General features: G+C 42.2%; 1 protein-coding gene across 1 annotated transcript in view; it reads left to right on the top strand.

The window, feature by feature from the left end:
- The window catches only part of LOC126336171 (uncharacterized), a 48,824-nt gene extending 24,565 nt beyond the window's left edge, over positions 1–24,259 (top strand). The window contains exon 3 of the mRNA XM_049999668.1: positions 22,187–24,259. Coding sequence (XP_049855625.1) covers positions 22,187–22,582 — 396 coding nt within the window. The 3' untranslated portion in view covers positions 22,583–24,259. The remainder of the gene's footprint in view (positions 1–22,186) is intronic.
- The last annotated feature ends 1,215 nt before the right edge of the window (positions 24,260–25,474 follow it).

The raw sequence follows: 25,474 nt of genomic DNA, 5'->3' as shown, positions 1-25,474 counted from the left end.
AAGGCACGTCCTGTCTGTCCTATGTAGTAAGAAGAGCAGCTGTCGCAAAGAATCTTATAGACACCAGAGTTTTTCATAGGGAATGGGTCGATTTTAGATTAGGAATAAAAATCTTTTTCACGTTATTATTGGTTGAAAAAGCGAATTACTGTTGCGTTGGAGCTGATAGGAGATGGGACCCAAGAGAGGAATAGAAGAAACTTCTTCTTTAGACTGGACTCAATGATAGAGGTGCCGAGCGTAGTAACTCTTTTTACTGTTTCCTTTTTAAGGATGTTATACACTAAGGCAGGTCCGCATGCGTTATTAACTGTTATCGTTTTGATTATATTAATTTCTTCCTCGAATTTTTCTTTCGAGAGTGGAATAGAAGTAGCTCTGTGAATGGCATAGTGAAAGAAAGCGTTCTTATGAGATTGTGGGGCATAGAAGTTGCAGCTACGATTTGATCGGTATCTGTTTCTTTACGAAAAACATTAAATGAGATTTTATTTTCTTCTACTGTAAGCGTCAAAACAAGAAAATTTAATTAACGGGCCTCGTTTTCGAGTTCGCTGGTGAAGGATATTTTCTCGCGAAGTTCATTGAAGAGCTTTAAATGCGAACATTTTTAGGTTAGGCTTTACCCTGACTGTTACTGACATTAAATGAAACAACAAGTTTACTGTTAGCAGTCACCGTTTTATTTTATTTTTTATTTTCGAGTACAATAACAGTGCAGAAGATGTCACAATGACGACACAACACATACACTTCAGTAGGAATTGTCTCAAGTATAACGTCATCCCAAATTATGTCAAGATTGACATCAAAACAAACACAACAACTGCGAAGAAAACACTGGAGATCGCACGAAAACTCTGGGTGAAAAATGAAGGAACTTTATATTAAAAACGTTCAACACACAGCTTTATAATGTAGAATTACAATTGGGAAAGTTGCTTCATAGATTAGAATATGATTCCATAACCAAAAAAGTCAAAGAGTACACCGAGTTCATGGTACAGAAAACGAAAGCTACATAGAAGAAAAAACTGGCCAATCTGATAAAGCAACAATTACCTATCAAACTGAACCAAAACAGCCAAAAGAAGCACACATTCTACACACCTTTCCTCAACAACACAAACATAATATTCACTGCAGAAGAAGAGGCACTACTCTGCAAAGCCTTAAAACACAATGTTCAAGCTCCGCTGGACCAAAAGAACCAAGAGAAGCTCATCACTTGTGTCACACAGATCTCAACCATCGCCTTTAAGAAGCAAACTAACAGAAAATCAGTCTGCCACAAAATAAACGAAATCATTGAAAAGGAAATTGCAAAACCATTCCCAGCATACAAGAAAAGAGAAGAAGCCCTTACACGCACCATTAAGACTAAATTAAACATGAATAATGCAATAATTGTAAAAGCTGACAAGGGCAAAACAACTGTTGTAATGGACAGAACAACATACATAGAAAAAATTTAGACTTCTTCCAAACCAGCAACATAACTGAAATACATAAAGATCCAACAGCCAGAGTACAAAAGGCGATTAAACATATTTCAAACAACATTAACTTTCTACTCACCATCCAAGAAGCAAGAAACATTGTAACAACGAGCCCACAAGCACCTTGCTTTAGGTCACAACCTAAGATACAGAAAAATGGGACCCCCATCAAACCCATAGTGAACTGTAGGAACAGCCCAACAGTCAAGCTCAATAAAATACTGTTCAGAATTCTCAAAAAAGCACACAAACTCAATAATGAGAGAACACTTACAAACACAACAGAAGTCATACAATATGTCAAAAACATACAAGTACTTGATGGAGCCACACTTGCCTCATTTGACATACAAAACCTTTATTCATCTGTGCCAATAGATCCCACACTGCAAATAATAATGCCAACCTACATAAACACAAAAAATCCCTTAACTCACATTAAAGAACTAATGGATCTGCCTGAATTCACACTTTCACACAACTACTTTTAAATTTAACAATAAAATTTAAAAACAAACAGATGGTCAGGCAATGGGCTCAAATCTTTCTGGATTGTTAGCAGAAATATTTATAAGTAACCTAGAAGACAAAATTCTGAATTCCAATCACCACCTCCTCAAAAATATCATCTACTACTACAGATATGTAGATGATACCATAATTTTAATCAAAGCCACTAAAGATGACATCAGTGAGTTGAATCAGATTGTCAACAACTCCCATGAAAGCATAAAATTCACAGTTGAACACCAAAAAGATGACAGTATAAATTTCCTAGACCTTACCATTACAATAAAGAATAACAGACATCAGTTTGAAATTTATCGGAAGCCTACCACAACACATACCACTATCCACAACTCCTCTTGCCACGCTGCAGCACACAAAATGGGAGCATACCAGTACATGTTTAATAGAGCTATCCGACTACCACTCTTAGAAGATAAATGTGATCAAGAAATTGAACTAATAAAACAAACAGCTATTGAAAATGGCTATAATAGCTCCATAGTAGACACTCTAAAACACTCAATAATGGCAAAGCAATCACAACACAAAAAACAAAAAGAAAATAACATCTTCCATATACTCCCCTTTCTGGGTAACATTCCATACCAGATAGCCAATATCTTTAACATTTCAGCTGATTGTATAATGGAGTGCGAATGTTTAGTTGTTTTAACCTTTCAAAATTGGATTTATATACCACCTGAAGTACACACACATATATTTGGCACCTCAAAACAAACACCTCCAAATGCTTTAAACGATTATTTTGTAATAATGTTGTTACGATGTACATTCTTTGCACTTTGCGATTATGTCTTCTCTTCTGGTGTACGAACCTTGCACCCAGCTGATTCCAGACGCCATATTTGTTTACAAATGTGGCAGTGTACATGTGAAGTGTTTCGACAGAAAAAGGAACCTGTGACCACTGGAGGTACTCTAGTTTACTTATTAAAGTTTACCATTAGATATCAGTTTAATTTTTTGTCAAACGTTATCCAAAACCATATTATGAAATAGTGTCTTGTTTCTCCACTAGGCAGTGCCACAAGTTCCTCCAAAATCGTAACACAACATACACACATATGTAATACTAACTAATGTAAATCCACCCGATGATGGAGGTTTAAACCTTCGAAACGCGTCGTGGAAAAAATAAAACGGTGACTGGTAACAGTAAACGTGTTGTTTCATTCATTGAAGAGATTGAAAATAGGTCAGTGCCATCAACAGGTCATTTGAAGATGTCTAGAGTATCATCGACATATCTGAAATAGGAGAGAATGCCTAGCGCTGTAGCTGAGAAACAGTTGAAAAACTTTTCTTCTATATAATTAATTAAGATGTCAGCAAGGATACCAGCTAACGTATTTCCCATAGCGAGACCGTAGGGTTGCTGATAAAGTTGTTCATTAAATTCAAAATAGTTGTATTTGACTACGACTCTAATTAGATTCATAAAGTCAATGATTTGTTCGTCCGAAAGTTCTTTTTGAACTGACAAGAAGAACGGACAGAATGGCTGGACATCTGTTAAGACATTGGGAATAACTTCCATGGTACTAGAGAGAGCTGTAGAGGGTAAAAACTGTAGAGGAAGGCCGTGGTTGAAATACATCCAGCAAATATTTGAGGCAGTAAGTTGCAAGTGGTACTCTGGGATAAAGAGGTTGGCACAGTAGAGGAGTCTGAGGCAGGCCACATCAAACCAGTCAGAAGATTGATGACACACAAAAGAATGTATCTAGTTGTAATAATAATAATAAACTGTATTACAAGATTTAATATTATGATAATTACAGCAGTGACGAAAGGGCCATCGTGGCACAGGCAACAGAATATGACATGATATACGACTCCCCTTGCTTCTGAAAGAAAAGAATGATTCATTTCCTGCCTTCTTGTCTTTCCACTTCCCTAAGATTACCCCAATTCAAGATAGCGGATTCAATGTGGCAGGCAATGGAAGATGCTGGATCCCAGGTGGCGGACGTAGCCTAATTGGCCTAAGAATAAAATATAAGTGGCGGACCTGGCCAATGCAAGATGGCAGTCCTACCCCACTTGCCCATAAGGTCAAAGGGTTACCATGTATTCCAAGATGGCAAAACTAACTAACTGGGCCTTGATGGCTCTTGGCACATGTAAACGATTATATGCATGCTTATGATGTCATAAAATAATAATCCTCCAAATCCAAGATGACGGAACAACTATAGCGCAATTTGTTGACTTGCCCTTGATATTTTAAGTAAATAGAGAGGATTTCCCCAACTACTATGACGAGGTGGTGAAATTGTGCTAAGTCATAACGACAGGACAGCTGTTACAGAAGCGGCCTATGATTAGCAGCATGTTTTAAACAACTGTATTTTATTGTGTGTTGTGTTTATTAAACAATGACTCTTGTTTTCGGCCTTTACTGTTCCCTAACGCAGCAGACATATTCCTTCGGTGCCCCTTCTTTACTGATCAGTTTGAACAGGCTCGTTGCATATTTCATCTTGTTCATCTTCCCTTACCTCACCATCTGTCTCCAACTTCATACATTTTTTATTTCATACAAGGTTCAGTATTTCCCGTGCAACCCCTACTACATATTGTTGCAATATTTTTATATTTTTTTGTGCTTCTGTTGTCATTCATATTTTTCACACTCCAGTTGTTGAACTGTTTCACACGATATTTATATACAGCCCTGCTGTGAGACTTCGAAAAAAATATATACAGCAATATGTAAATGATGTGTGTTTGATGGCTAGCAGCAGGAAAACATTAAAACTAAAGGTATTATAGAACTGTGTACAATACACACACACACACACACACACACACACACAGTTCATGTTTTACAACACCTGCAACCACTCCTATAATCATCCAAGTGTATAGTGTGAAAATGACAGAGACTTAATTCCAACCTCCAACCTCACAAACAACCCACTAATCATCATGGCGAGTCATGCCCCTTCATTACGCCAGTAACACTGTGTGCTAGGTTCATACCGTCTCCTGAAGTTTTCCCGAAAATCTAATTACTCATAATTTCTATAAAAGTCTTTCTGAAAATCAGATATCATAGACGATCGTTTGCGCTCCTTAAGTCAGTGGACTGGTGAATTTTAAAAATCAGTTCCATCCTCAAACTGAGGCACTGTTTGAGTTTGTTTTTTTCCCTCAGCATAATCATCATCTTGGGTAGGGAACTGTTTCATAAAACTTTCTTCTGTGGGCGCACTGCAGATGACTGTGCTCATCGTGAAAACTGTTAGGATATGCCTAGGTCTGCCTCTGAAACGTTTCCAACGTCAGAGTTGTCTACTACATCTCAGAGATCCTGTCTGACAAAGCATTGGCGCCCCCAGGCGCTCAGCAATAGTTCGCTGAGAACAGGTTTAGCGACCCCAGGGTTCCTGAGCTGGGGACTGGAAAGCGTCGCCAGGCCCTGTCCCTCCGGGTGTGTTTCAGGGACCACTGTATGGAGCAGCTTCTTGGCTTGGAAAAACCTCTATAAAAACCTTCAGTCCTAAGGGGTACTGCACGCTGATGAGATACATGGCTGTTGAGATACAACACTCGCTAGCGGGCAACCTCTAGGAACCTGCTGCTCCTCAGTTGTAGAGGCTTACTCAGGCACATGGTGCTTTTTCTGAGTGGACTCATATTTGCCTTGCTGCTTGTGTGACCCTCGAGGTATTGTCCTTCTCCTTCCAGCTGGCAGTTACTAGCACCCAATAAAATAAGAGAGCTCAAGTAGTCAGTCCTCCAAACTCATGGGTTACATAGAATTTTCCATGAATACTAACAGAACGCTTGCTGATGGTCAGAATGTGTTTTTGATTGTGAAACAGGAAGAAGGCAGTTTTGAAAAGGTCTCGCCTTTTTATACTCAAAAAGTTGGGAAGGCATCACAGGTACACCGAAATCCGTTGGGCGATTGCATAATGGCATGCTATTAGTTGAAGCTGCTAGTTCCCAACAAGCGCCAAACCTCTGGAAAGCTAAATGTCTAGGAGAATATGTCACTGAAAAGAAGTTCCACAACACCTTGAACAAACAGCAAATGTGTCATGTCAAGTATAGATCTGGTTGACATTCCCAAGGAGGAGATGAGAGGGCTCAAGAAGGGATCGTTGATGTGCGGAATATATTGAAAAGGGTAGATGTGGATCTGATAAAATCTTCTTCCTCACCTTAAATAGCACAACACTCACAGACAGTATCAAGGCAGCTTTCCTTCCCGTAAGTGTACAGCCCTGTGTCCCCAATCCATTGCGCTGTTTTACATACCAGCGCTTTGGGCACACTACCTTAGGATGTAAGAGTGAAGCCACTTCTGGCAAATGTGGCAAGGTCACCCATGATGGTGTTCATTACTCCTCACTTCCGAAGAATGTAAGCTGTGCTGTGGTCATCCTGCCTGCAGTAGGGACTGCAGCGTCTTCTTTGAAGATAGGAAAATACAGGAAATTAAAACATCAAAATGCATCCCATATGATCAGGCCAAGAAGATCTGTAAGGCCATGAAGCCTCCCACATTCACTGCATCTTTTCTTCAGCCCTTAGAAGCCTGTTTCGACGGCCATCCTTGTATGCCAATGGAGGTTGCCAATGTCAGCACTAGTACCTATGTTTGTCAGTGTACTTGTGAAGCTGTTGTTGCTTTGGAGCCTATAGCCCCATTGAGAATATCAGAGAAAGACACTGTCACCACCACTGTGGAGCTCCAAGGCAGAGCCTTTAAAAAAATCAAAAACTGCTGCAGTAGTCACCACAAAGCCCTCTCAGGCCAATAAAGCAAATAGGAAGCTTCCAACACAGGCAAAACAGGCGGTAGAAGTCATTTGACATGACAATTCTGCTGCTTCTGCTTCAGAGTCAATGGAATTCGAAGTCAGCCCAGGGCAGCCATCTTGCCCCAAGGTTAACCCTTCATCTTCCGTGGGCTCCCTCCCCTAGTTGGAAAGACTTGATGCAGGTGCAATCTCTGTGATAAATGGCTTCCATACTATAGTGAATCATGAATGGATTCAGGACTTTTGTGGAGGAACTGAAATACGTGGCCCAGGCAAACCCCAGTGCTTGTGTTTACAGAAAAGACATTTAAAAGCCACTGTTGCCCCTACGCTAACAATGTAACCCTCCACCATAATGACGACTTGATTGGGGAAAGAGCCAAGAGAGATGTTGCTGTGTTTGTCAATGACACACGTCACACCTCTGCTCTTCCCTTGATTATTGACCTACAAGCAGTAACCATTACAGTTCATGGGAGTCAGGTCACTGTCTGCTCCCTGTACTTACCTCCTTAAGATGCAGTAGACTCTGAAGCTCTCACATCCCTTATTGAAGAACTCCCTTACCCGTTTCTTCCACTGGATGATTTCATTGCCCATAATGTAATATGGGATTCAGAACTATACTTGCTCCAGGGGTAGAGTGCTGGAGAACCTTATGACGTCTCAGGAGCTGTGCATCCTCAACAGGGGCAGTCCACTCTTCTACTACTGGGTCATTCTCAGCCACTGGCCTCTCTTTCGGCTCTACAGCCCTTGAAGACTCATCACAGTGTGAAATAACAGTTGATCTTCATCCCAGTGACCACTCCCCACAGTGGATTCACCTACTGGATGGGGAATTGCTTGAAAAGAAGCCATCGAGATAGATGATCAGCAGGGCTAACTGTTTGCTGTTCAGCCAGTTGACTGTATTTGAACATCGTGACAGTGTGCAGGAATGGGTGGACTACATAACGCATGTGATCCATCATGCCGCTGACTTATCGAGCCTAAAGTCTTCAGATCATCTTAGGAGGTGACTTGTACCTTGGTGGACAGATGAGTGCCGTTCAGCAATCCGGCACAGGCAAGCGGCTCATCTACAGTTTAAATACACCCAGCAGCAGACAAACTCTTTTCGGATCTCGGGAGCCAAAGCTCCATGCGAAATTAAGGAGTACAACAAAAGGTCATATAAAGCGTTCCTAAATTCCCTCAATCTTTCCACTTGTCCTACAAAAGTGTGGGAGGTCATCCAGAGGATTTCTGGTAAACATAATAGCAGCAGTGCTGAAACAGGTGTATCTCCAAACAACACCCAGAGGCATTGCTCAGATGATGGCTGCTCATTTTGCGAATGCTACAGCCAATGCAAGTCAGGATCCAGCGTTTCGTTGCTACCGTGCGAATGTATAGAGAGGCAAGCTGGGCTTCAGATCCAACAATTCCGTCTTATAACTACCCTTTCCCCACGTGGGAACCGGAATTGACGCTGTCTAAGACTCGTGATGCTGTACCCGGTCGCGACCTGATCTTGTCCTGCATGCTCCGACATTTGCCAGCAGTGTCAAAGGTAATCTTCCTCTAATATTTTAATTTCATGTGGCAAACGGTACATTTCCACAGCATGTGCACAGAGAGAATTTCAGTATCTGTCCTCAAACCAGGAAAGGACTCTACATGTCGTGTTACCAGAGTATCACCTTACGAGCTGTTTAGGAAGGACCCTTGACCAATTTTTAACCTTCATCTGGCCTTGTTGTTAGAGACTGGCTTTTTTACCCCCTCTTAGGGTTTATTCCGCAGATTTCGATCCACTGTCGACAACTTGACCCTACTCGTGGCGGCTATTCAGCAGCCTTTACTACATAAACATCACGGTAATGGCACATTCTTCGACATCAGAAAGGTGTATGACACCACTTGGAAACATGTTTTACTTGAGGAACTGCTTCAGTGGGGCTTTTGTGGTCACCCCCCATCTTCATATGACTTTTCCTGTCTCAGCAGTTTTTTAAGACCTGTGTTGGTGACACGTTGTCAGATCGTTTTAAACAGGAGAATGGTGTCCATTAGGGCAGCGTTTTACGTGTTGCCCTATTTGCCACAGCCATAAACAGAAGTACAGCTAAGGGAAAGAGTCCTGTACACTACTCCTGGGACGATTTTCCTGTTTTCTGTTCCTTCTCCATTGTTTCAATAGCGACCTGTCAGTCAGTTGCAACTTACTGTGTGGATGTCACAAGACGGGGTTGCAAAAATGGGTTTTCAGTTTTCTACAGATGAATGTGTGTAGTTCATTTTTACATTCTTGTCGTTTTTTTAATTTACCTGACTTGCGTATATAGGATTCCGTTCTACATTTTAAAGACTCAGTGAGGTTTCTCGGCCTTATTTTTTAGTCTGAACTGTTGTGGTTTCCACATACGGGAGTCCTGAAAGGTCTTGGTAATGTTTAATGAAGTTCAAATAAGCAAATATGTTTTTAGTTCTAACACGCATTAACCCAGAATAGAGGAGGGATGCAGCAGTATACAATTTTAGATACAATTTCGAAGGAGCGTGATAGATCACTACCCCTTACCAATAGTCTTGATCTTGAAGGTAATCACCGAAGGTCATTCGTAGGTTGAGCTTTTTTTAATGGAAGCCTCAATTTGTGACATCGGATTTGGAAAGAGCGAAGAGAGGTTTGAACCTCAAGTTTTAATTAATGTGTTTTTTGCCACAAATAAATACGTCACAACGTAGAAATGTTCTTTTAACGTTTGAGAAACAGACCAAACATAAGTAAAACGTAGATCATTGATTTACAAGTAGTTGAGTGACCCTCCTCACCACTTATCCTTACAGTGCTTAATTTAAAGAATTACCCTGTCTTACACTTTGTACCTGGACATTAACCACTGAGCGTGTGCTCAAAGTGATCACCATTTGCTTCAGTGCAGAAATTAATCCTCATTAAGAAATGTCTGACATTGGAAAGCAGGACGCTTTGTGGAACGGTTGCACTAGCTCTCCGGATACGTTCCATCATGTTTTCTCTTGTTGTGGGCTGCTGCTGTTAACAAATATTTTTCAATATCCCCCAAGGCAAAAATCAAAGAAAGTTAGATCGAATGAACAAGCATGCCACTGAATGGGGCCACCATGTCCAAGCCGTTAGTGTGGATATTATTCATTTAAAAGTGTCCTTAGGATACTACAGTAATGTGGCAGAACACGACCCCACTGGATCGACATTTCTTGACTGGTCTCTGAGTCAACATCTTCAGGTAACCCAGGTAAATGGTTTCTCAATGTTTCTGAAAAATTAACTTTAAAAAGTTGGGCCCAATCAGAGAGCCACTGACAGCTCCGCGCCAAACGTTAAGGCTACAACGATGTTGGCCGTCAACAGTTCTGCACCAGTGAGGATGTCCTACCAATAATGACAGTTGTGGCTGTACAATTCAACAGTATTTGCAAATGTAGCTTCATAAGGAAACAGATGTGAACACCTCTGGATGATGTACGGTCAGAGACGAAATGCAAGGAGTTCTTTGAACTTCCAAAGTTTTAGTTCGTGAGTTAATGAGATACTGTAAGCATGAAATCTCCACGCATTTAGGATTCTGAGATCCGTCGACTTCCATTATCATAGTTCTGTTTGAATTTGCTGTGAACTTAAGATGAGGATTTAGCTGGACCATTGCAAGAACGACTATGACGCGTTTCTTATTTTCCCCACGTTCATGACGAGGACGTGCAAGATGTAACCGTCCATCCCGTGCTCATTCACAGAGATCGCGAATGGTGACGATACTTGAGTGTTGTCTGTTAGGAAAACGTCTAGCATAAAATGCGGCCGCGTGCAACACCCTGGCGCTCTCCTAACATCGTAATCATGTCTACGATTTCATTTGGAGTGTAGTCAGCCATTGTAGCTATGTAACTTAACCAAATAAAGCAAAATCGAGTCGTGTGTTGGCAAGCTGGTTACGCATTATAAGAAATTTCTAAGTTATTTAAGTCCATATTTTTTTTATTTTGTCAGCGTATTGTGACCTGCGCGCTTCCAATGTTTTGTCTCTCCTTTGGGCTTCCACTTGATAATGATGTACTGAATGAAACTAGTAGCATTGAGCATGAAAATAAACAACTGATGGTCATCTACAACGTAGTTTCACAAAGATTTTTTCTACCCACAGACATCACTGCTTGGTGACTGAAGTTTTTTTTTTTTCTCTTATGCTGTTATTGTTACAAGTTCAGCATTTGCGGCCATTGGGTGTCCACTCAGTTACCTAATACAGATATTAGTCTTGCTGGGTTTCACGCTCTTCCTGTAGAATGTGTGGTCAGTTGACAGTACCTATCTTGCGAGTAATGGGACTAGTAATGGGACTACAGTGAGTTGCTGGAGCTCTGTGGTGGGAAAGTCCCATGAGAGTTCAGGATGTTCTTCAGGGTGGAGTTCCCCCACACTATTGCAACATACTCTACAACTGGGTACATCAGTGTGAAGTACAATGTGATGCCAAGCCCTTCTTCTAGTGATGACTCTGGGTTGAGCGACAGGTGTAGGGTCCTCACTCTACACGTTGCTTTCTGGTGTAGCTTATTGAATGGTGCTCCCAGACGAGGCGTTTGTTTATAGTCGTTCCCAAGTAATACGTGGTGCTTCTCCATACGATGGGAGTACTGGCACAAATAAGGGCGGTACGGCAGCTGGGAACGGTCGTCTGCCTATGCTGATCACCTTTTTTTGAATCATTGAAGACCGGACCTCTTCTTTCCCCGGTCAGTGAGCGCATCTGTAGCCCTTTGTGGGCAGGGTTATAGGAACATAGTGCTCCTGCACCACAGGTAAAGCCTCATGCTGTCTGCGGATAGTGGCATTGCGTCCTACTGCAAGGGTCCCAACACGCTCCCTTGTTGGACTCTGGCTAGGGTGTGTCACTGGCTTGACTCCTCTTCTTGTGCTCGTTCATGGTATGTGTGGTCGGTGAGGTAGGACTTCAGCAGTTGAACGTGTGGCACTGTCGCTTCTTGTAGGCGTATTTTATACAGGAGGCCGTTGTGCCACAAGCTATCGAAGGAAGGAGAGACATTTAGAAATACTGCTCCGAAGTATTCCCACCTCTCACTAGAATGCATTGGCTCCTCGACGAGAAGCTGCAGCTGGTGGGTTGTGGCATGGCTTCTTCTGAACCAGAACAGTTCTTCAAGTAGCATCTCGCCTGCTTCGATATGTTGGAGAAACCAGCTCAGGAACACATGCTTGAAGAGTTTCGAAACTGGTAGCATGAGGCTTATGGGCCTGTCAGCTGCGAGGCAGGCAGTGATCCTTTCTGGGCTCTACCTGATTTCTTGGCAAATAGGATTCTGAGCTGCAGCAACACTCCTTATATTGGTGATAGCTCAATTTTGTCGCCTCCCTCTGGGTCTGGCATGAACTGGTGCAGACGTTCAGCGACCAATTCTATGTTTTCTGAGTCGCGTGGCTCATCAACTGGAAGGAAAATACCTGCAAACACGACCGCAAGTGCATTTGCTTTGGCATCCAGCTTGCTGATGACCTCTCACAATGATGTCTTATACCCTTCAGGTCCAGCCCAGCAGTGATGGATGCCGTGCTCTCCTGTGTAGGTCTACGTTGAATGCCAGAGGGAAGTGGTTTGATGGCAAGCCCGAACTCGTGCTCACGGTGATAATAAATGATAATCCTTCAATCAGTGCGTCAGCATGGTGCTAAGCACGTTTGCTGGGCTCTGGCCCTGTAGAATGTGTGGGCCAATGATGGTGGCATCATAGTTTTTGGCGTGTTGGAGCAGCTGATATTGATCAAGCCGAAGTTCCGGATTACGTTTTTCGCATTCAAGTTCCCTCCAATGAATAGCGTGCCTTGGAGGGACAGCGAGGACTCGAAGTCTGGCCGCTCCAGGTTTCCTCTTGAATGGCAGTAGGTTTATACACTGTGTTGCCTTCCAGCATCGTCAGATTGGTCAGGGACAGGGATGATGGCGCAGCGACCTCCTAACATGCACCATCATTCTGCGCCCAGTCTCTTACGCGGCATGCATAATTTGACACTCCACCATGGACGCCTTGTTTCAGATGTGCCAGTGTAAGCAGGCAGATGTCCATGTCTTCTTCCAGTGAAAACTGTCGTAATTCTTCCACGTGGTTAGGCATGCATTTAATATGCATATCTTTAGGCGATGTGATCTACAGGCCATTTTGAATGCTGGAATCTTTTGTTCTAGGCGTGAGGGCCACCTTCGCTGCAGCCGTTATGAGCTGCAATTTACAGAAATTTAATTCAGAGAGACGAGTGCCTGACTCATAGCTTCTGTCATTTTAGCAAGGTGGAATACCTCTGGTGCTGCTGCCAGAGGGGGGATATTGTTGGTGGAAGTGGTTGTTGCTCTCTGATCTTCTGAGTGGGTGAATGTGTTGTGGCTTGCAGCTTGTGGATTTTGGGGGATGGTATGGGGCGTTGATTTCGTGAGTACCTATGGGGGGGGGGGGGAGGGGGCAGGAATGGTACTTCAGCTCTCAGAGGGTCGATTTGATGATGCTGTGCCTGGTGCCCTGGTGCCCAGCGGTTGGATCCACTGATATGGTCTTCATCTTGATTGACGGTCATCTTGCTAAGACTTCACCTTATATAGTGGAAGCTGCAGGGGAGAGGGAAGGTGAGGATAAGGAAACTTGTGTAAGGGTGTAAAACCTCACGAGACGTGTGGAAGCATGTCGCGTGGGTGGACATGTGCTGGTGAGATCTCAAGCAGTAGCATCTCTGGCGCAGCAACTAATCAAATGCGTGGCACGATTTTTCGCACAACTGCCATACTATGCCAACGGCAGATGGCACTGCTAAATTGGACTCACGAACGCGGGCGAAATAACATTTTCACGTGGTACACTGCTGCGTTTGTGGAAGCACGTTTCGTTAATCTTAAAGGGTGTACCCTGCTGACTCCATATCTTTCACCTTCCTTGATATCTGCACGACGGGTACCTTCTCTTGTGCCTTCGTCCGTCTTACAGACGTGTGCTAGAGTCGTTTTAGGGATTCAGTAACAGCCTTAAACATCTCTTTCCAACAACACAGCTTTCAGCGACCGTAAATTATGCTGTGACCTTACACGCCTAAATGAATTTACGTTTTATTTACGTGCTGTTGTGTACTAAACAGACTTCGTGTTAGTGTACAACTTAAATACTCTGATTTGTTTTTTTGGGAGATTTTTGTTAGTTTCATCAACATTTACAATTAAACTATTGAATAACTTCAAAATGTCTCTGACATTGATTTCCACTCGTGCATTATCATCCCTGATACATTACTGCTTCTTTCTACTAGAGCTTTTATATCATAGATACCTTTGTTGATGATTTGTTCTCAAGCATTTATATTCCTGATAATTTTGCTGGTGCTTTCTTCTCCATATCTTTGTTATGCTTTCTTGCCAACCATTTATATCCATAATATTTTCATCAAAGTTTTCTTCTCAGGCATTTATATCCTTGATACTTAAGTGAACATCTCCAGAATGGAGTATTGTAATACCTTCTACGAGTGACATGTCCTTGATGCTAGCGTATTGATTGTCCTCCACATGCTTTAGAATTCTACACTTAATTGCTGCTCAATTTCCTCATAATGTGTGTTAATATCCTGATCAGTCTTCTTAGAAATTGTGTTAAAGTTTCTAGTAATTTCAATTTTTGTAGTACAGCTTTTAAGATTTTCATTTCTTTTCTCGACGTTCTTGTTATGACATGTAAGATTTTCGTTGATAGTTTCAGTTTTTGCATCAACATAGAAACGTGTGTTTGGCCCAGACATCATCCCCTCAGAATGAATGTATGATACAAAGACTTTTCCATAGTGTAATGAATAACACTGTGATTACAATCTATCATTATCTTCACATGCAAGTTTAGTTTCAAAGCCCATCACCTAATCCGTTAATATATTAAATTTTTCTACTATCCCAAAGATTCCAGATGCTCGTTTCGTATTTTGTATGAGAATAAACTTATTGAATAGTTTTGCTGGTCTAGAAGTATAGAAATAATTCAGCTCTCAAGGCTCTGTAGATTCTTTTGTGAGAACACACCATGTGCCTGTACTTGTCATAGTGTGCAATATACTGGTAGAATTACGTATTGGTACATTATATTTTAAACAGAAATTCCTGGAAATTTCATCTGTATCGACCACCATTCAACGGTCAGTAACCAAAAGTCCCTATTGTGTGCGATTCTAGCAAACTTCGCATATAATCACAGATTCCTTGAATGTCATTCACATTTATATGCACTTGACAAATGTGATTTAAATTAGCATTATCTTGAACATGATAATAATGTGTGTTTTATCACTAACCATTTTAAAATTTTACAGTGCGTTTGGCTCAAATGAAAGACATCTACCACCTTGTAATGACCAAGGCGGAAATATTTCTGTATTTAATCTTGTTTCCCTACTGCAACATCATAAAATATAAACAAAGTATTAGACATTAGTCGGTCAGGAGATGGAACATCGCTGCTTTCATTGTGTTACACCATCAGTGCTCTTTTGTAAGAGCTGGTATTTGGGCTGAAATTATGCTTTCGAAAATACATACACCACTTGAAACATTTTTAAGAAGGGTTGCAGGACAGCTGCACATAATTATAGCTCTGTCGCTGACATCAGTCTGTTGAAGAGTTATGGAACATGTTCTACGCTCGCATATTGTGACGTTTTCGAAGATCGAAAATCTCCTTCAAAAAATCGAAGAGTGAACTTGTGAAACTCAGCTCACTGTGTAACTCCATGAGATCCACAGTGCTGAAGACACCAGCACTTAGGTTGACGCAGTTTTCCTAGAATTCAGGTAGACATTTGACAGCATCAAACACTAACGTTAAGTGTAAAAGGTTGGGTTGTTTGGGGGAGCCTGCCGCGGTGGTCTCGCGGTTCTAGGCGCGCAGTCCGGAACCGTGCGACTGCTACGGTCGCAGGTTCGAATCCTGCCTCGGGCATGGATGTGTGTGATGTCCTTAGGTTAGTAAGGTTTAAGTAGTTCTAAGTTCTAGGGGACTAATGACTACAGCAGTTGAGTCCCATAGTGCTCAGAGCCATTTTTTTTTGTTTGGGGGAGGAGACCAGAAGCGAGGTCATCGGTCTCATTGGATTAGGGAAGGACGGGGAAGGAAGTCAGCCATGCCTTTTCAGAGGAATTATCCCGGCATTTGCCTGGAGATAGTTAGGGAAATCATGGAAAACCTAAATCAGGCTGGCCGGACGCGGGATTGAACCGTCGGCCTTCCGAATGCGAGTCCAGTGTTCTAGGCACTGCGCCACCTCGCTCGGTCGTTAAGTGTAAAGATTTCCAGTTTACCGAGTACTGGTCCAGACCTTTGGCAGGATTAGAGCCTTCCTTGCAGAGAGAACACTACTCGTTGCTCTTAATGGAACAAAATCGACATATGTGAAGGCAATTTCAGGGGTGCCCCATGGAAGTGTGACACGACATTAGCTGTTTACATTACGCAGGGTGAGTCGCTTAAGTCGTAGCACACCTTTTACTTTCTGAACAGTTCCAGATATCGAAACGAGGTTTTCTGAAAGTAATGATGTGCCGAGGGGCACATTATGTTACGTATGGATAATGCTCTGAGTCTGTTACCAACGGAGATAATGAAACAAGTATGGGTTTTTAAAGGAACTGTAAACGTTTCATAACTGTAATCAGAAGCTCTGGGAAAGATAGTTACAATGTTACAGTGATTGTTAATGACATTTAAACCTTTCGCAAAATAATCCGAGGAATGTACTAAAATAGGAAAGCAATGCCGTCAGAGTCGGTGATGTGGGTGTAAACATCGCTTGCGTATTACGATTGCAGTGGGCACAGGGCCATCGTGACCCGACCGTCGATCAGTCAAAACATGCTGGCTCTTCGGACGCATCTCATTTTTGCTACACTAGATCCCTGGCGACCTGCACCCGCTGTCTAGGAGTAGCGTCTTTGACTAGTAATCAAAGCATTCTTGGTTCCAGGTTCGAAACTCACCTCCGCTTGAATTTTGATTAATAATCAGCATTGGCGGCCGAAGACTTACAGCCTAAGAAGTAACCCTCATTCTGCCTACAGCCTTGCCAAGGAGGGCGGAGGAGAGAACAGTTCGTAAGGGAACTCTCTTGTCCTTAGGTTGGGAAACTGCCTCTAAAGGCGGAAGACTCAGTAATAATTAACACCATGAGATTGTAGACGGTAGTGGAAACCACTGCACTAAATACACATAATGTGGATCCACAGTATATGTTGTCTGTAACTGACAAGAGATTGCGGAATAGTCCCCATTCGGATCTATGGGAGGGGACTGCCAAAGGGGAGGTCACCATGAGAAAAAGACTGAATAATCAATGAAAGGATAACGTTCTACAAGTCGGGGCGTGGAATGTCGGAAGCTTGGACGTGGTAGGGAAGCAAGAAAATCTGAAAAGGGAAATGCAAACGCTCAATTTATATGTAGGAGGGGTCAGTGAAGTGAAATGGAAAGAAAACAAGGATTTCTAGTCAGATGAGTGTAGGGTAATATCAACAGCAGCAGGAAATGGTATAACGGCAGCAGGTTTCGTTGTGAAGAGCAAGGTAGGGCAGAAAGTTTGTTATTGTGAACAGTTCAGTGACAGACGCGCGGGATTAGCCGAGCAGTCTTAGGCGCTGCAGTCATGGACTGTGCGGCTGATCCCGGAGGAGGTGCGAGTCCTCTCTCGGGCATGGGTGTGCATGTTTGTCCTTAGGATAATTTAGGTTAAGTAGTGTGTAAGCTTAGGGACTGATGACTTTAGCAGTTAAGTCCCATAAGATTTCACACACATCTGAACATTTTTGAGTTCAGTGACAGGCTTGTTCTTGTCAGACGCGACAGCAAACCAATACACACAACGACAGTTCAGGTATACTTGTCGACTTCGCAAGCTGACAATGCAGAGATAGAGAAAGTATATGAGGATGCTGAATGGGTAATACAGTATGTAAAGGGGTATGAGAGTCTAACGGTCATGAGGGACTGGAAAGCAGTTGCAGAGGAAGGAGTAGAAGGAAACGTTACAGGAGAATGTGGGCTTGGGACAACGAATGAGAGAGGAAAAAGACTGATTGAGTTATGTAATAAATTTCAGCTAGTAATAGCGAATACTCTCTTCAAGATCACAAGAGTAGGAGGTATACTAAGAACAGGGCAGGAGGTACAGGAAGATTTCACTTAGATTTCGTCATGGTCAGGCAAAGATTTCGAAATCAGGTATTTGATTGTAAGGCATACCCAGGAGCAGATATAGCCTCAGATCACAATTTCGAAGTAATGAAGAGTAAGTTGAAGAGATTAGTCAGGAAGAATCAGTACACAAAGAAATGGGATACGTAAGTACTAAGGAATGAGAAGATACGCATGAAGTTCTCTAAGAATGTAGATACAGCAATAACGAATAGCTCAGGAGGCAGTAGGCAATCACAGAAGTTGGATGGAAAAATATAGGTCAAAGAAGGTAATTGCAAATAAACCATGAGTAATGGAACAAATAACTCAGTTGATCTATGAAAGAAGAAAGCACAAAAATGTTCAGGGAAATTCAAGAAATTTTTTTTTTGAAAATTTATGTTAAGTTCCTATGGGGCCAAAATGTTGAGATCATCGGTCCTTAAGCTTACACACAACTTAATCTAACTTAAACTAACATACGCTACGGACAAAACACACACACACACACACACACACACACACACACACACACACACACACACACACACACACCCGTGCCCGAGGGGGACTCGAACCTCCAATGAGCCACACGAACCGTACAAGGCTCCTAGACCAGACGGTCACCACTCGCGGCGAATTTCAAGAGAATAGAAATGCAAGTTGCTGAGGAATGAAATAAATAGGAAGTGCACTGAAGCTAAAACGAAATGGTTGCAAGAAAAATGTGAAGAAGTCGAAAAAAGAAATAATTGTCGGAAGGACTGATTCAGCATATAGGAAAGTCAAAACAACCTTCATCGTTAAGAGTGCAGTGGGCATTACACTGTTAAATGCAGAGGAGAGAGCAGATGGTGGAAAGAGTACACTGTGGCCTCTTTCAGGGGAAAGATTTGTCTGGTGTGATTGAAGAACAAACAGGCGTTGATTCAGAAGAGACAGGGGATCCAGCATTGTAATCTAAATTTAAAAGGGCTTTAGAGGACTTAAGATCAAGTAAGGCAGAAGGGATGGATAACATTGCATCAGAATTTCTAAAATCATTTGAGGAAGTGGCAGCAAAACGACTGTTCGTGTTGATGGGTAGAATGCATGAGTCTGGCTACATACCATGTGACCTTCGGGAAAATGTCATCCACACAATTCTGAAGACTGCAAGAGCTGACAAGTGCGAGAATTATCGCACAGTCAGCTTATCAGCTCATGCATCCAAGTTGACGACAAGAATAACGTAAAGAAGAATGGAAAAGAATACTGAGGATAAGTCAGCTGACGATCAGTTTGGATTTAAGAAACATAAAGGCACGAGAGAGGCAATTCGGACGTTGCGGTTGATAATGGAAGCAAGACTAATGAAAAATCAAGGGACGTTTATAGGATTTTTCAACCTGGAATAATCGTTCGACAATATAAAATGGTGCAAAATGTTCAAATATTAGAAAAAAGTTGGCTTAAGTTATAGGGAGAGACGAGTAATGTACAATATGTACGAGAGCCAAGAGGGCATAGTAAGAGTGGATGACCAAGAACGAAGTGCTCGGGTTAAAAAATGATATAAGAGAGGAATGTAGTATTTCTTCCCCACGGTTCAATCTGTATATCGAAGAAGCAATAATGGAAAGAAAAGAACGGTTCAGGAGCGGAATTAAAATGCAAGGTGAAAAAACATCAATGATACGATTCGCTGATGACATTGCTGTCCTGAGTGAAAGTGAAGAAGAATTCCATGAGGTGCTGAATGGAATGAACAGTGTGACGAGTACAAAATACGAACTGAGAGTAAATCGAAGAAAGACGAAGGTAATGAGAAGTAGCAGAAATGAAGCAGCGAGAAACTTAAACAACAGGGTCGATGGACACGAAGTAGATGAGGTGAAGGAATTTTGCTACGTTGACAGCAAAACAACCAGTGAATAACCAATGGCGGTCGGAGCAAGGAGGACATCAAAAGCACTAGCAAAAAGGGCATTCCTGGCCAAGAGAAGTTTACTAGTATCAAACATAGGCCTTCATTTGAAGAAGAAATTTCTGAGAATGTACATTTGGAGCACCGATTGTATGGTAATGAAACATAGGGTGTGGGGAAACCGGAATAGAAGAGAATCGGAGCATTTGTGCTGTGATGCTGCAGACAAATGTTAAAAATTAGGTGGACTGATAAGGTGAAAAATGAGGAGGTGCTGCGCAGAATCGGAGAGGAAAGGAATATGTAGAAAACACTGACAAGGAGAAGAGACAGGATGGTAGCACATCTGTTAAGACAGCAGGGAATAACTTCCATGGTACTAGATGGAACGGTAGAGAGTAAAACTTGTAGAGGAAGTCAGAGATTGGAATGCAGCCAGCAAATAATTGAGGACGTAGGCTGCAAGTGGTATTCTGAGATGAAGAGTTTGGCACCGGAAAGGAATACGTGTCGGGCCGCATTAAACCAATGAGAATACTGTTAGACTGATTACTCAAAAAAGCAAAGGAAAGAAAGTCTATGATCATCCTCGCATACATCGTCATGCAGATGAACGGCGACTCGAAACGTGTAGCGTCTCACGGACGCAGGCTGGCGAGAGCAGTATTATACTGTGGGAGACATTTTCCTGCGCAATGGTAGTAATCGAAGACACGCTGACAGCTGCGAACCACCTGCATATTTTCATTCTTGATGTCACCTTTCGCCTGTATAACTGTCTATGTCTCAGAGCCAGAACGTGCTACAGAGTTTTGAAGAGCATTACAGTGAACTGACCACATTTGGGGTCTCTATTGGGTGCCATCACATGACCTGTGCATAGACGTCTGATGTTAGATACCTTCACATACCTACCAACAAACTGTCGGATCCCTGACACGCAGAGTCAGTGATGTATTTCGTTCCAGAGACAGTCAAACAAGCTATTAAACAGGTGGTCATTAATGCTCTGGCTCATCAGTGTATGTGCAAGTATTTGAGTTCATGTGTCATACAATTAAGAACTACTGTATAGTCGCAACAAAGTCTCACAAGTTTGACAACATCATACTTCGCATAATAAAAAGTCGATGTGTGCACATATTTCATCACCATCATCATCATAATCATCTTAATCAGCATTTCACTATGCATCATAATTATAACAACAAGCGGGCAGACTGTGTGTATGTAAGCTTGAAAATAAGAGTAGTACTGTTTCTGTTTGTCGATTTCATCTACCTTGTGAAAGTCAGTCATATTTTCTGTTTTGCTTCCTGTCTTCTCTGAGTCAGCTTCTTGTGATATGCTGGTCGCTCCTGTGTGCTCACGAACTGTGTTGATTTGTTACTGGTAGTATGTGCAGCAAGTCTGTACATGTGCACATCTGCTTGGCTGAAATGTTAAGATATCAGGACACAAGCCCATCCAGGCAGGCAGACCTCATCATAGGCTTCTGAAAAAACATTTTGGTCAAAACTTAGCTTTTAAGCTTTAGAATTCCTGATCATTTTTGAGACTCTTTAGTTTTCTTGCTACTTTATTCCCTGGAACTGTGAAATTTAGGAAGTGAAATTTGTAGAAATATAAAGACTTTTAACTTTGTCCTTTGGGAATCGTGATCTCAGTGAACATCAGCCCACTCCTGCCTTGGACCACCTTCTGAACTTTTCCCAATAGAACATGTTAGTGACAAGCTAGCACGATAATACCAAAGTAGTGGCAACATGCAGGAAATGTAGAGTTGGTTACAATAGCTGTGATCAGACTTATCCCAGTGTAGATACAACGGCTATCTCTCAGCCCAACCGAATCAATGTGCATATACGAGTATCTTGACCGAAAGCATTGTAGCGTCTTTATATTTTTTCCTCATTTAACTTGATAGACTAAACACTGAATCATTCCTTCTAGGTTCTTAACGTTTCTAGCCATATGGTTTTCCTCTCAATCTGTACCGCCTCACGGTTCTAGGAGCTACAGTTTAGAACCGCGCGATCGCTACGGTTGCAGATTCGAATCCTGCCTTGGGCATGGATGTGTGTGATGTCCTTTGGTTAGTTAGGTTTAAGTAGTTCTAAGTTCTAGGGGACTGATGACCTCAGCAGTTAAATCCCATAGTGCTCAGAGATATTTGAATCATTTTGTAGCACCTCAGAGTTATCCAGTAAAGATGTTACAGAGTTACTGTTTTTCTGTCTCAGGGCAGCAAGGTGCACAGTGGGGCAGCGGACCTGCTGCACTTCCTGTACAGGAACGCCAGCGTGGAGGTGCACCGCGACCACCTGGACGCTCTGCTGGCCGACTACCACGGCACGCTGGTGGCGCTCCTGCGCCAGCTGGACATGACTGCCGAGGCGGACAGCTACCCCCTGCAGGCCCTCGTCGACGACGTGCAGGCGGCCGGCGCCTGTGCCGTCTACTACAGCGCACTGAGCCTCATGTCGCTTACCTCGCACAGCCACACTTCCGAGTGGGGGAAGTTTTTCCAAATCGCTGACGGCTCGGCGTCTCTCATGGAAGATGTTTTCAGAAATCCCCATTATGTTTCGTGTTTGAAATACCTTGCACCTGTATTTGACAGAAAGGGTCTTCTATGAGCTAACGTAAGAGCAGAGTGGTTTGGTGATGAAAGACCCTATACTGACTAGAACAGTGGTTCCAACCTCTCTTAGACCATTACACCTGAGTGCAATCAGACATTAGGTAGAACCCCATCCCTTCTACTCCCCCCCCCCCCCCCTCCCTGCTGTCTGTTGCACCCCATTCCCCCACATTAGCACCAACTAGCACCTAACTAAACTGTAGCATGAAAGTCTTTTCTTGGAACACTTTTATTTTTGAAATTATGAAAGATGAATGATGTTTTGTGTGTGCGTGTGTGTATGTGTATTAGGAGGGGTGAAGAAGGAATTCGTGATGCATCGCAAGTGCTACCAATAACTCCTTCTCAGGTAAGAAAGCTAACTGTCCATAGTGGTGAACACTTGTTACAAAACATACTTCCTCTGCGTTACCCCTTTCCTTTGTGGCACTTGCTTGGCCTACACACTGCAGTCTCATTTAAAATCAAACAGGGGACTAATGACCACAGCAGTTGAGTCCCATAGTGCTCAGAGCCATTTCAAAATCAAACAGATTCAGACCTGTGCACTAGGTCACCTTACTGCTGCATTCCCTACTTTTGAAATGGCAGAAATCGGACGACTTCAGATGTTAATGCTTTGTGCCTAACCAGTCTGATAATAATATCACCGTGTACAGCACTACAGTAGCGCTTATGTAGTCACTGCTGTGTCGTGCTGTCAATTAATTCATTTATCTCTCACGAAGCGAGTAATGGAGCAATTTCTGTACTACTGCAGTTATTGAAACTTGCTGGCAGATTAAAACTGTGTGCCGGACCGAGACGCGAACTCGGGACCTTTGCCTTTTGCGGGCAAGTGCTCTACAATCTGAGCTACCGAAGCACGACTCACGCCCGGTCCTCACAGCTTTACTTCTGCCAGTATCTCGTCTCCTACCTTCCAAACTTTACAGAAGCTCTCCTGCGAACCTTGCAGAACTAGCACTCCTGAAAGAAAGGATATTGCGGAGACATGGCTTAGCCACAGCCTGGAGGATGTTTCCAGAATGAGATTTTCACTCTGCAGCGGAGTGTTCTCTGATATGAAACTTCCTGGCAGATTAAAACTGTGTGCCCGACCGAGACTCGAACCAGGACCTTTGCCTTTCGCGGGTAAGTGCTCTACCATCTGGGCAGTTATTATCTACAACTTGGAAAATAATTTTTTTGGGATATTTAATCTACAACTTGAAAAAGACATTTTCTTGAGATATTTAGCATTTGTTATGTGTACGTCTCACTTTTATCATCAACGATGTACGGATCCAAGCACAACATATGTCTGTAGTGGGTCGACTATGTGGGGAACCTGGAACCTCCACCGTATATGCTTCTAGTTGATAAAAAGTAATTATTTATAACGTACTTAATAAACATTAGAGTCTTACAGAAGTGTGATTAATGGTAATGATACTTGAAAAATGATCTGAAACAGAATCGCATTGTTTAGTTTTTACCCCTCAGAAAATTTCAGTTGACCCCTCAGGGAGTAATTACTCCCAGGCTTGAAACCTATGGGCTAGAATGATAAGTGGTGTCAACGTTATAGATGTACTTTGTACTGTGTTCTGTGATGTGTTACTGTCACGATTTGGATGTTATGCAAATTATGGAGGAAATACTGATAAATAAAGACTTCGATTTCACTATATTATTGCTCCAGTGAGAAATTTTATTGAATAGAATGAAACTGAGACAAGCAATAGCATTGTATTGCATCCCCTTTTTATTTTATCGTAACTTGTGACTTTTTCCCTTCCACTGCACATCATATTGGAATTACTTACAGAAGAACAGCATCTGTTTCAGACACAAGCGTTGCTTAAAGCGGCATTGAAAGTGCCAGAAGGTGAAGAAGTCCTTCAGCCTTTAATCTGACTGCCAGACTGTCTATTGGACAGGGCTGTCTTAGGTTAACAGTCAGATCGAAGTAAACGTCTGTACAGTGGCTTTCTCTCACGAATACACACACGCACACGTACACACACACACACACACACACACACACACACACACACACACACACACACACACGCACACAGTTGAAAGTACACGATACTAGAAGCAAAAAATTCTCAATAAACATAGGGTCGAAAATGCATGCCTTAAGAGCTACGAGCAATTTTTCATCTTCGATATTGTGAAACAAATCTCTTCTACTGAAAGCTCTTTGCTTTTCATATTATAGCAAATGGTAAAGTAGACCAAAACAAGAAAAAATGTCCATTAAACATGTGCACTAAAATGCATACCTGAAGAGCTATAAACACGTGCTCAACTTCGCTACTTGGAAACACAACTCTTCTAATGAGCAATTGCTGAAAACTTTTAAGGTATGCACTTTAGAGAAAATGTTAACTGCACATTTTTTCTTGTTTTGGCCCATACTTCTACTTCCCGAAATGTGGAAAGCAAAGAGATTTCAGTAGAAGAGATTTGTTTCTCAGTATCGAAGATGAAAAATTGCTCGTAGCTCTTAAGGTATGCATTTTCGACCTTATGTTTACTGAGACTTTTTTGCTTCTAGTATCGTCTACTTTCGGCTGTATGCGATTACGCCATTAATTCTGATACACCCTAACCGAACAGTTACATCTAACACACACACCGGGTGATCAAAAAGTCAGTATAAATTTGAAAACTGAATAAATCACGGAATAATGTAGATAGCAAGGTAAAAATTAACACACATGCTTGGAATGACATGGGGTTTTATTAGAACCAAAAAAATATAAACGTTCAAAAATGTCAGACAGATGGCGCTTCATGTGATCAGAATAGCAATAATTAGCCTCACAAAGTAAGACAAAGCAAAGATGATGTTCTTTACAGGAAATGCTCAATATGTCCACCATCATTCCTCAAC

This window comes from Schistocerca gregaria, chromosome 2, assembly GCF_023897955.1.
Source record: "Schistocerca gregaria isolate iqSchGreg1 chromosome 2, iqSchGreg1.2, whole genome shotgun sequence".
NCBI classification, from domain to species: Eukaryota; Metazoa; Arthropoda; class Insecta; order Orthoptera; family Acrididae; genus Schistocerca; species Schistocerca gregaria.
Note: the sequence above shows the minus strand (reverse complement) of the source record. Positions and strands in the feature narration are given on the sequence as shown.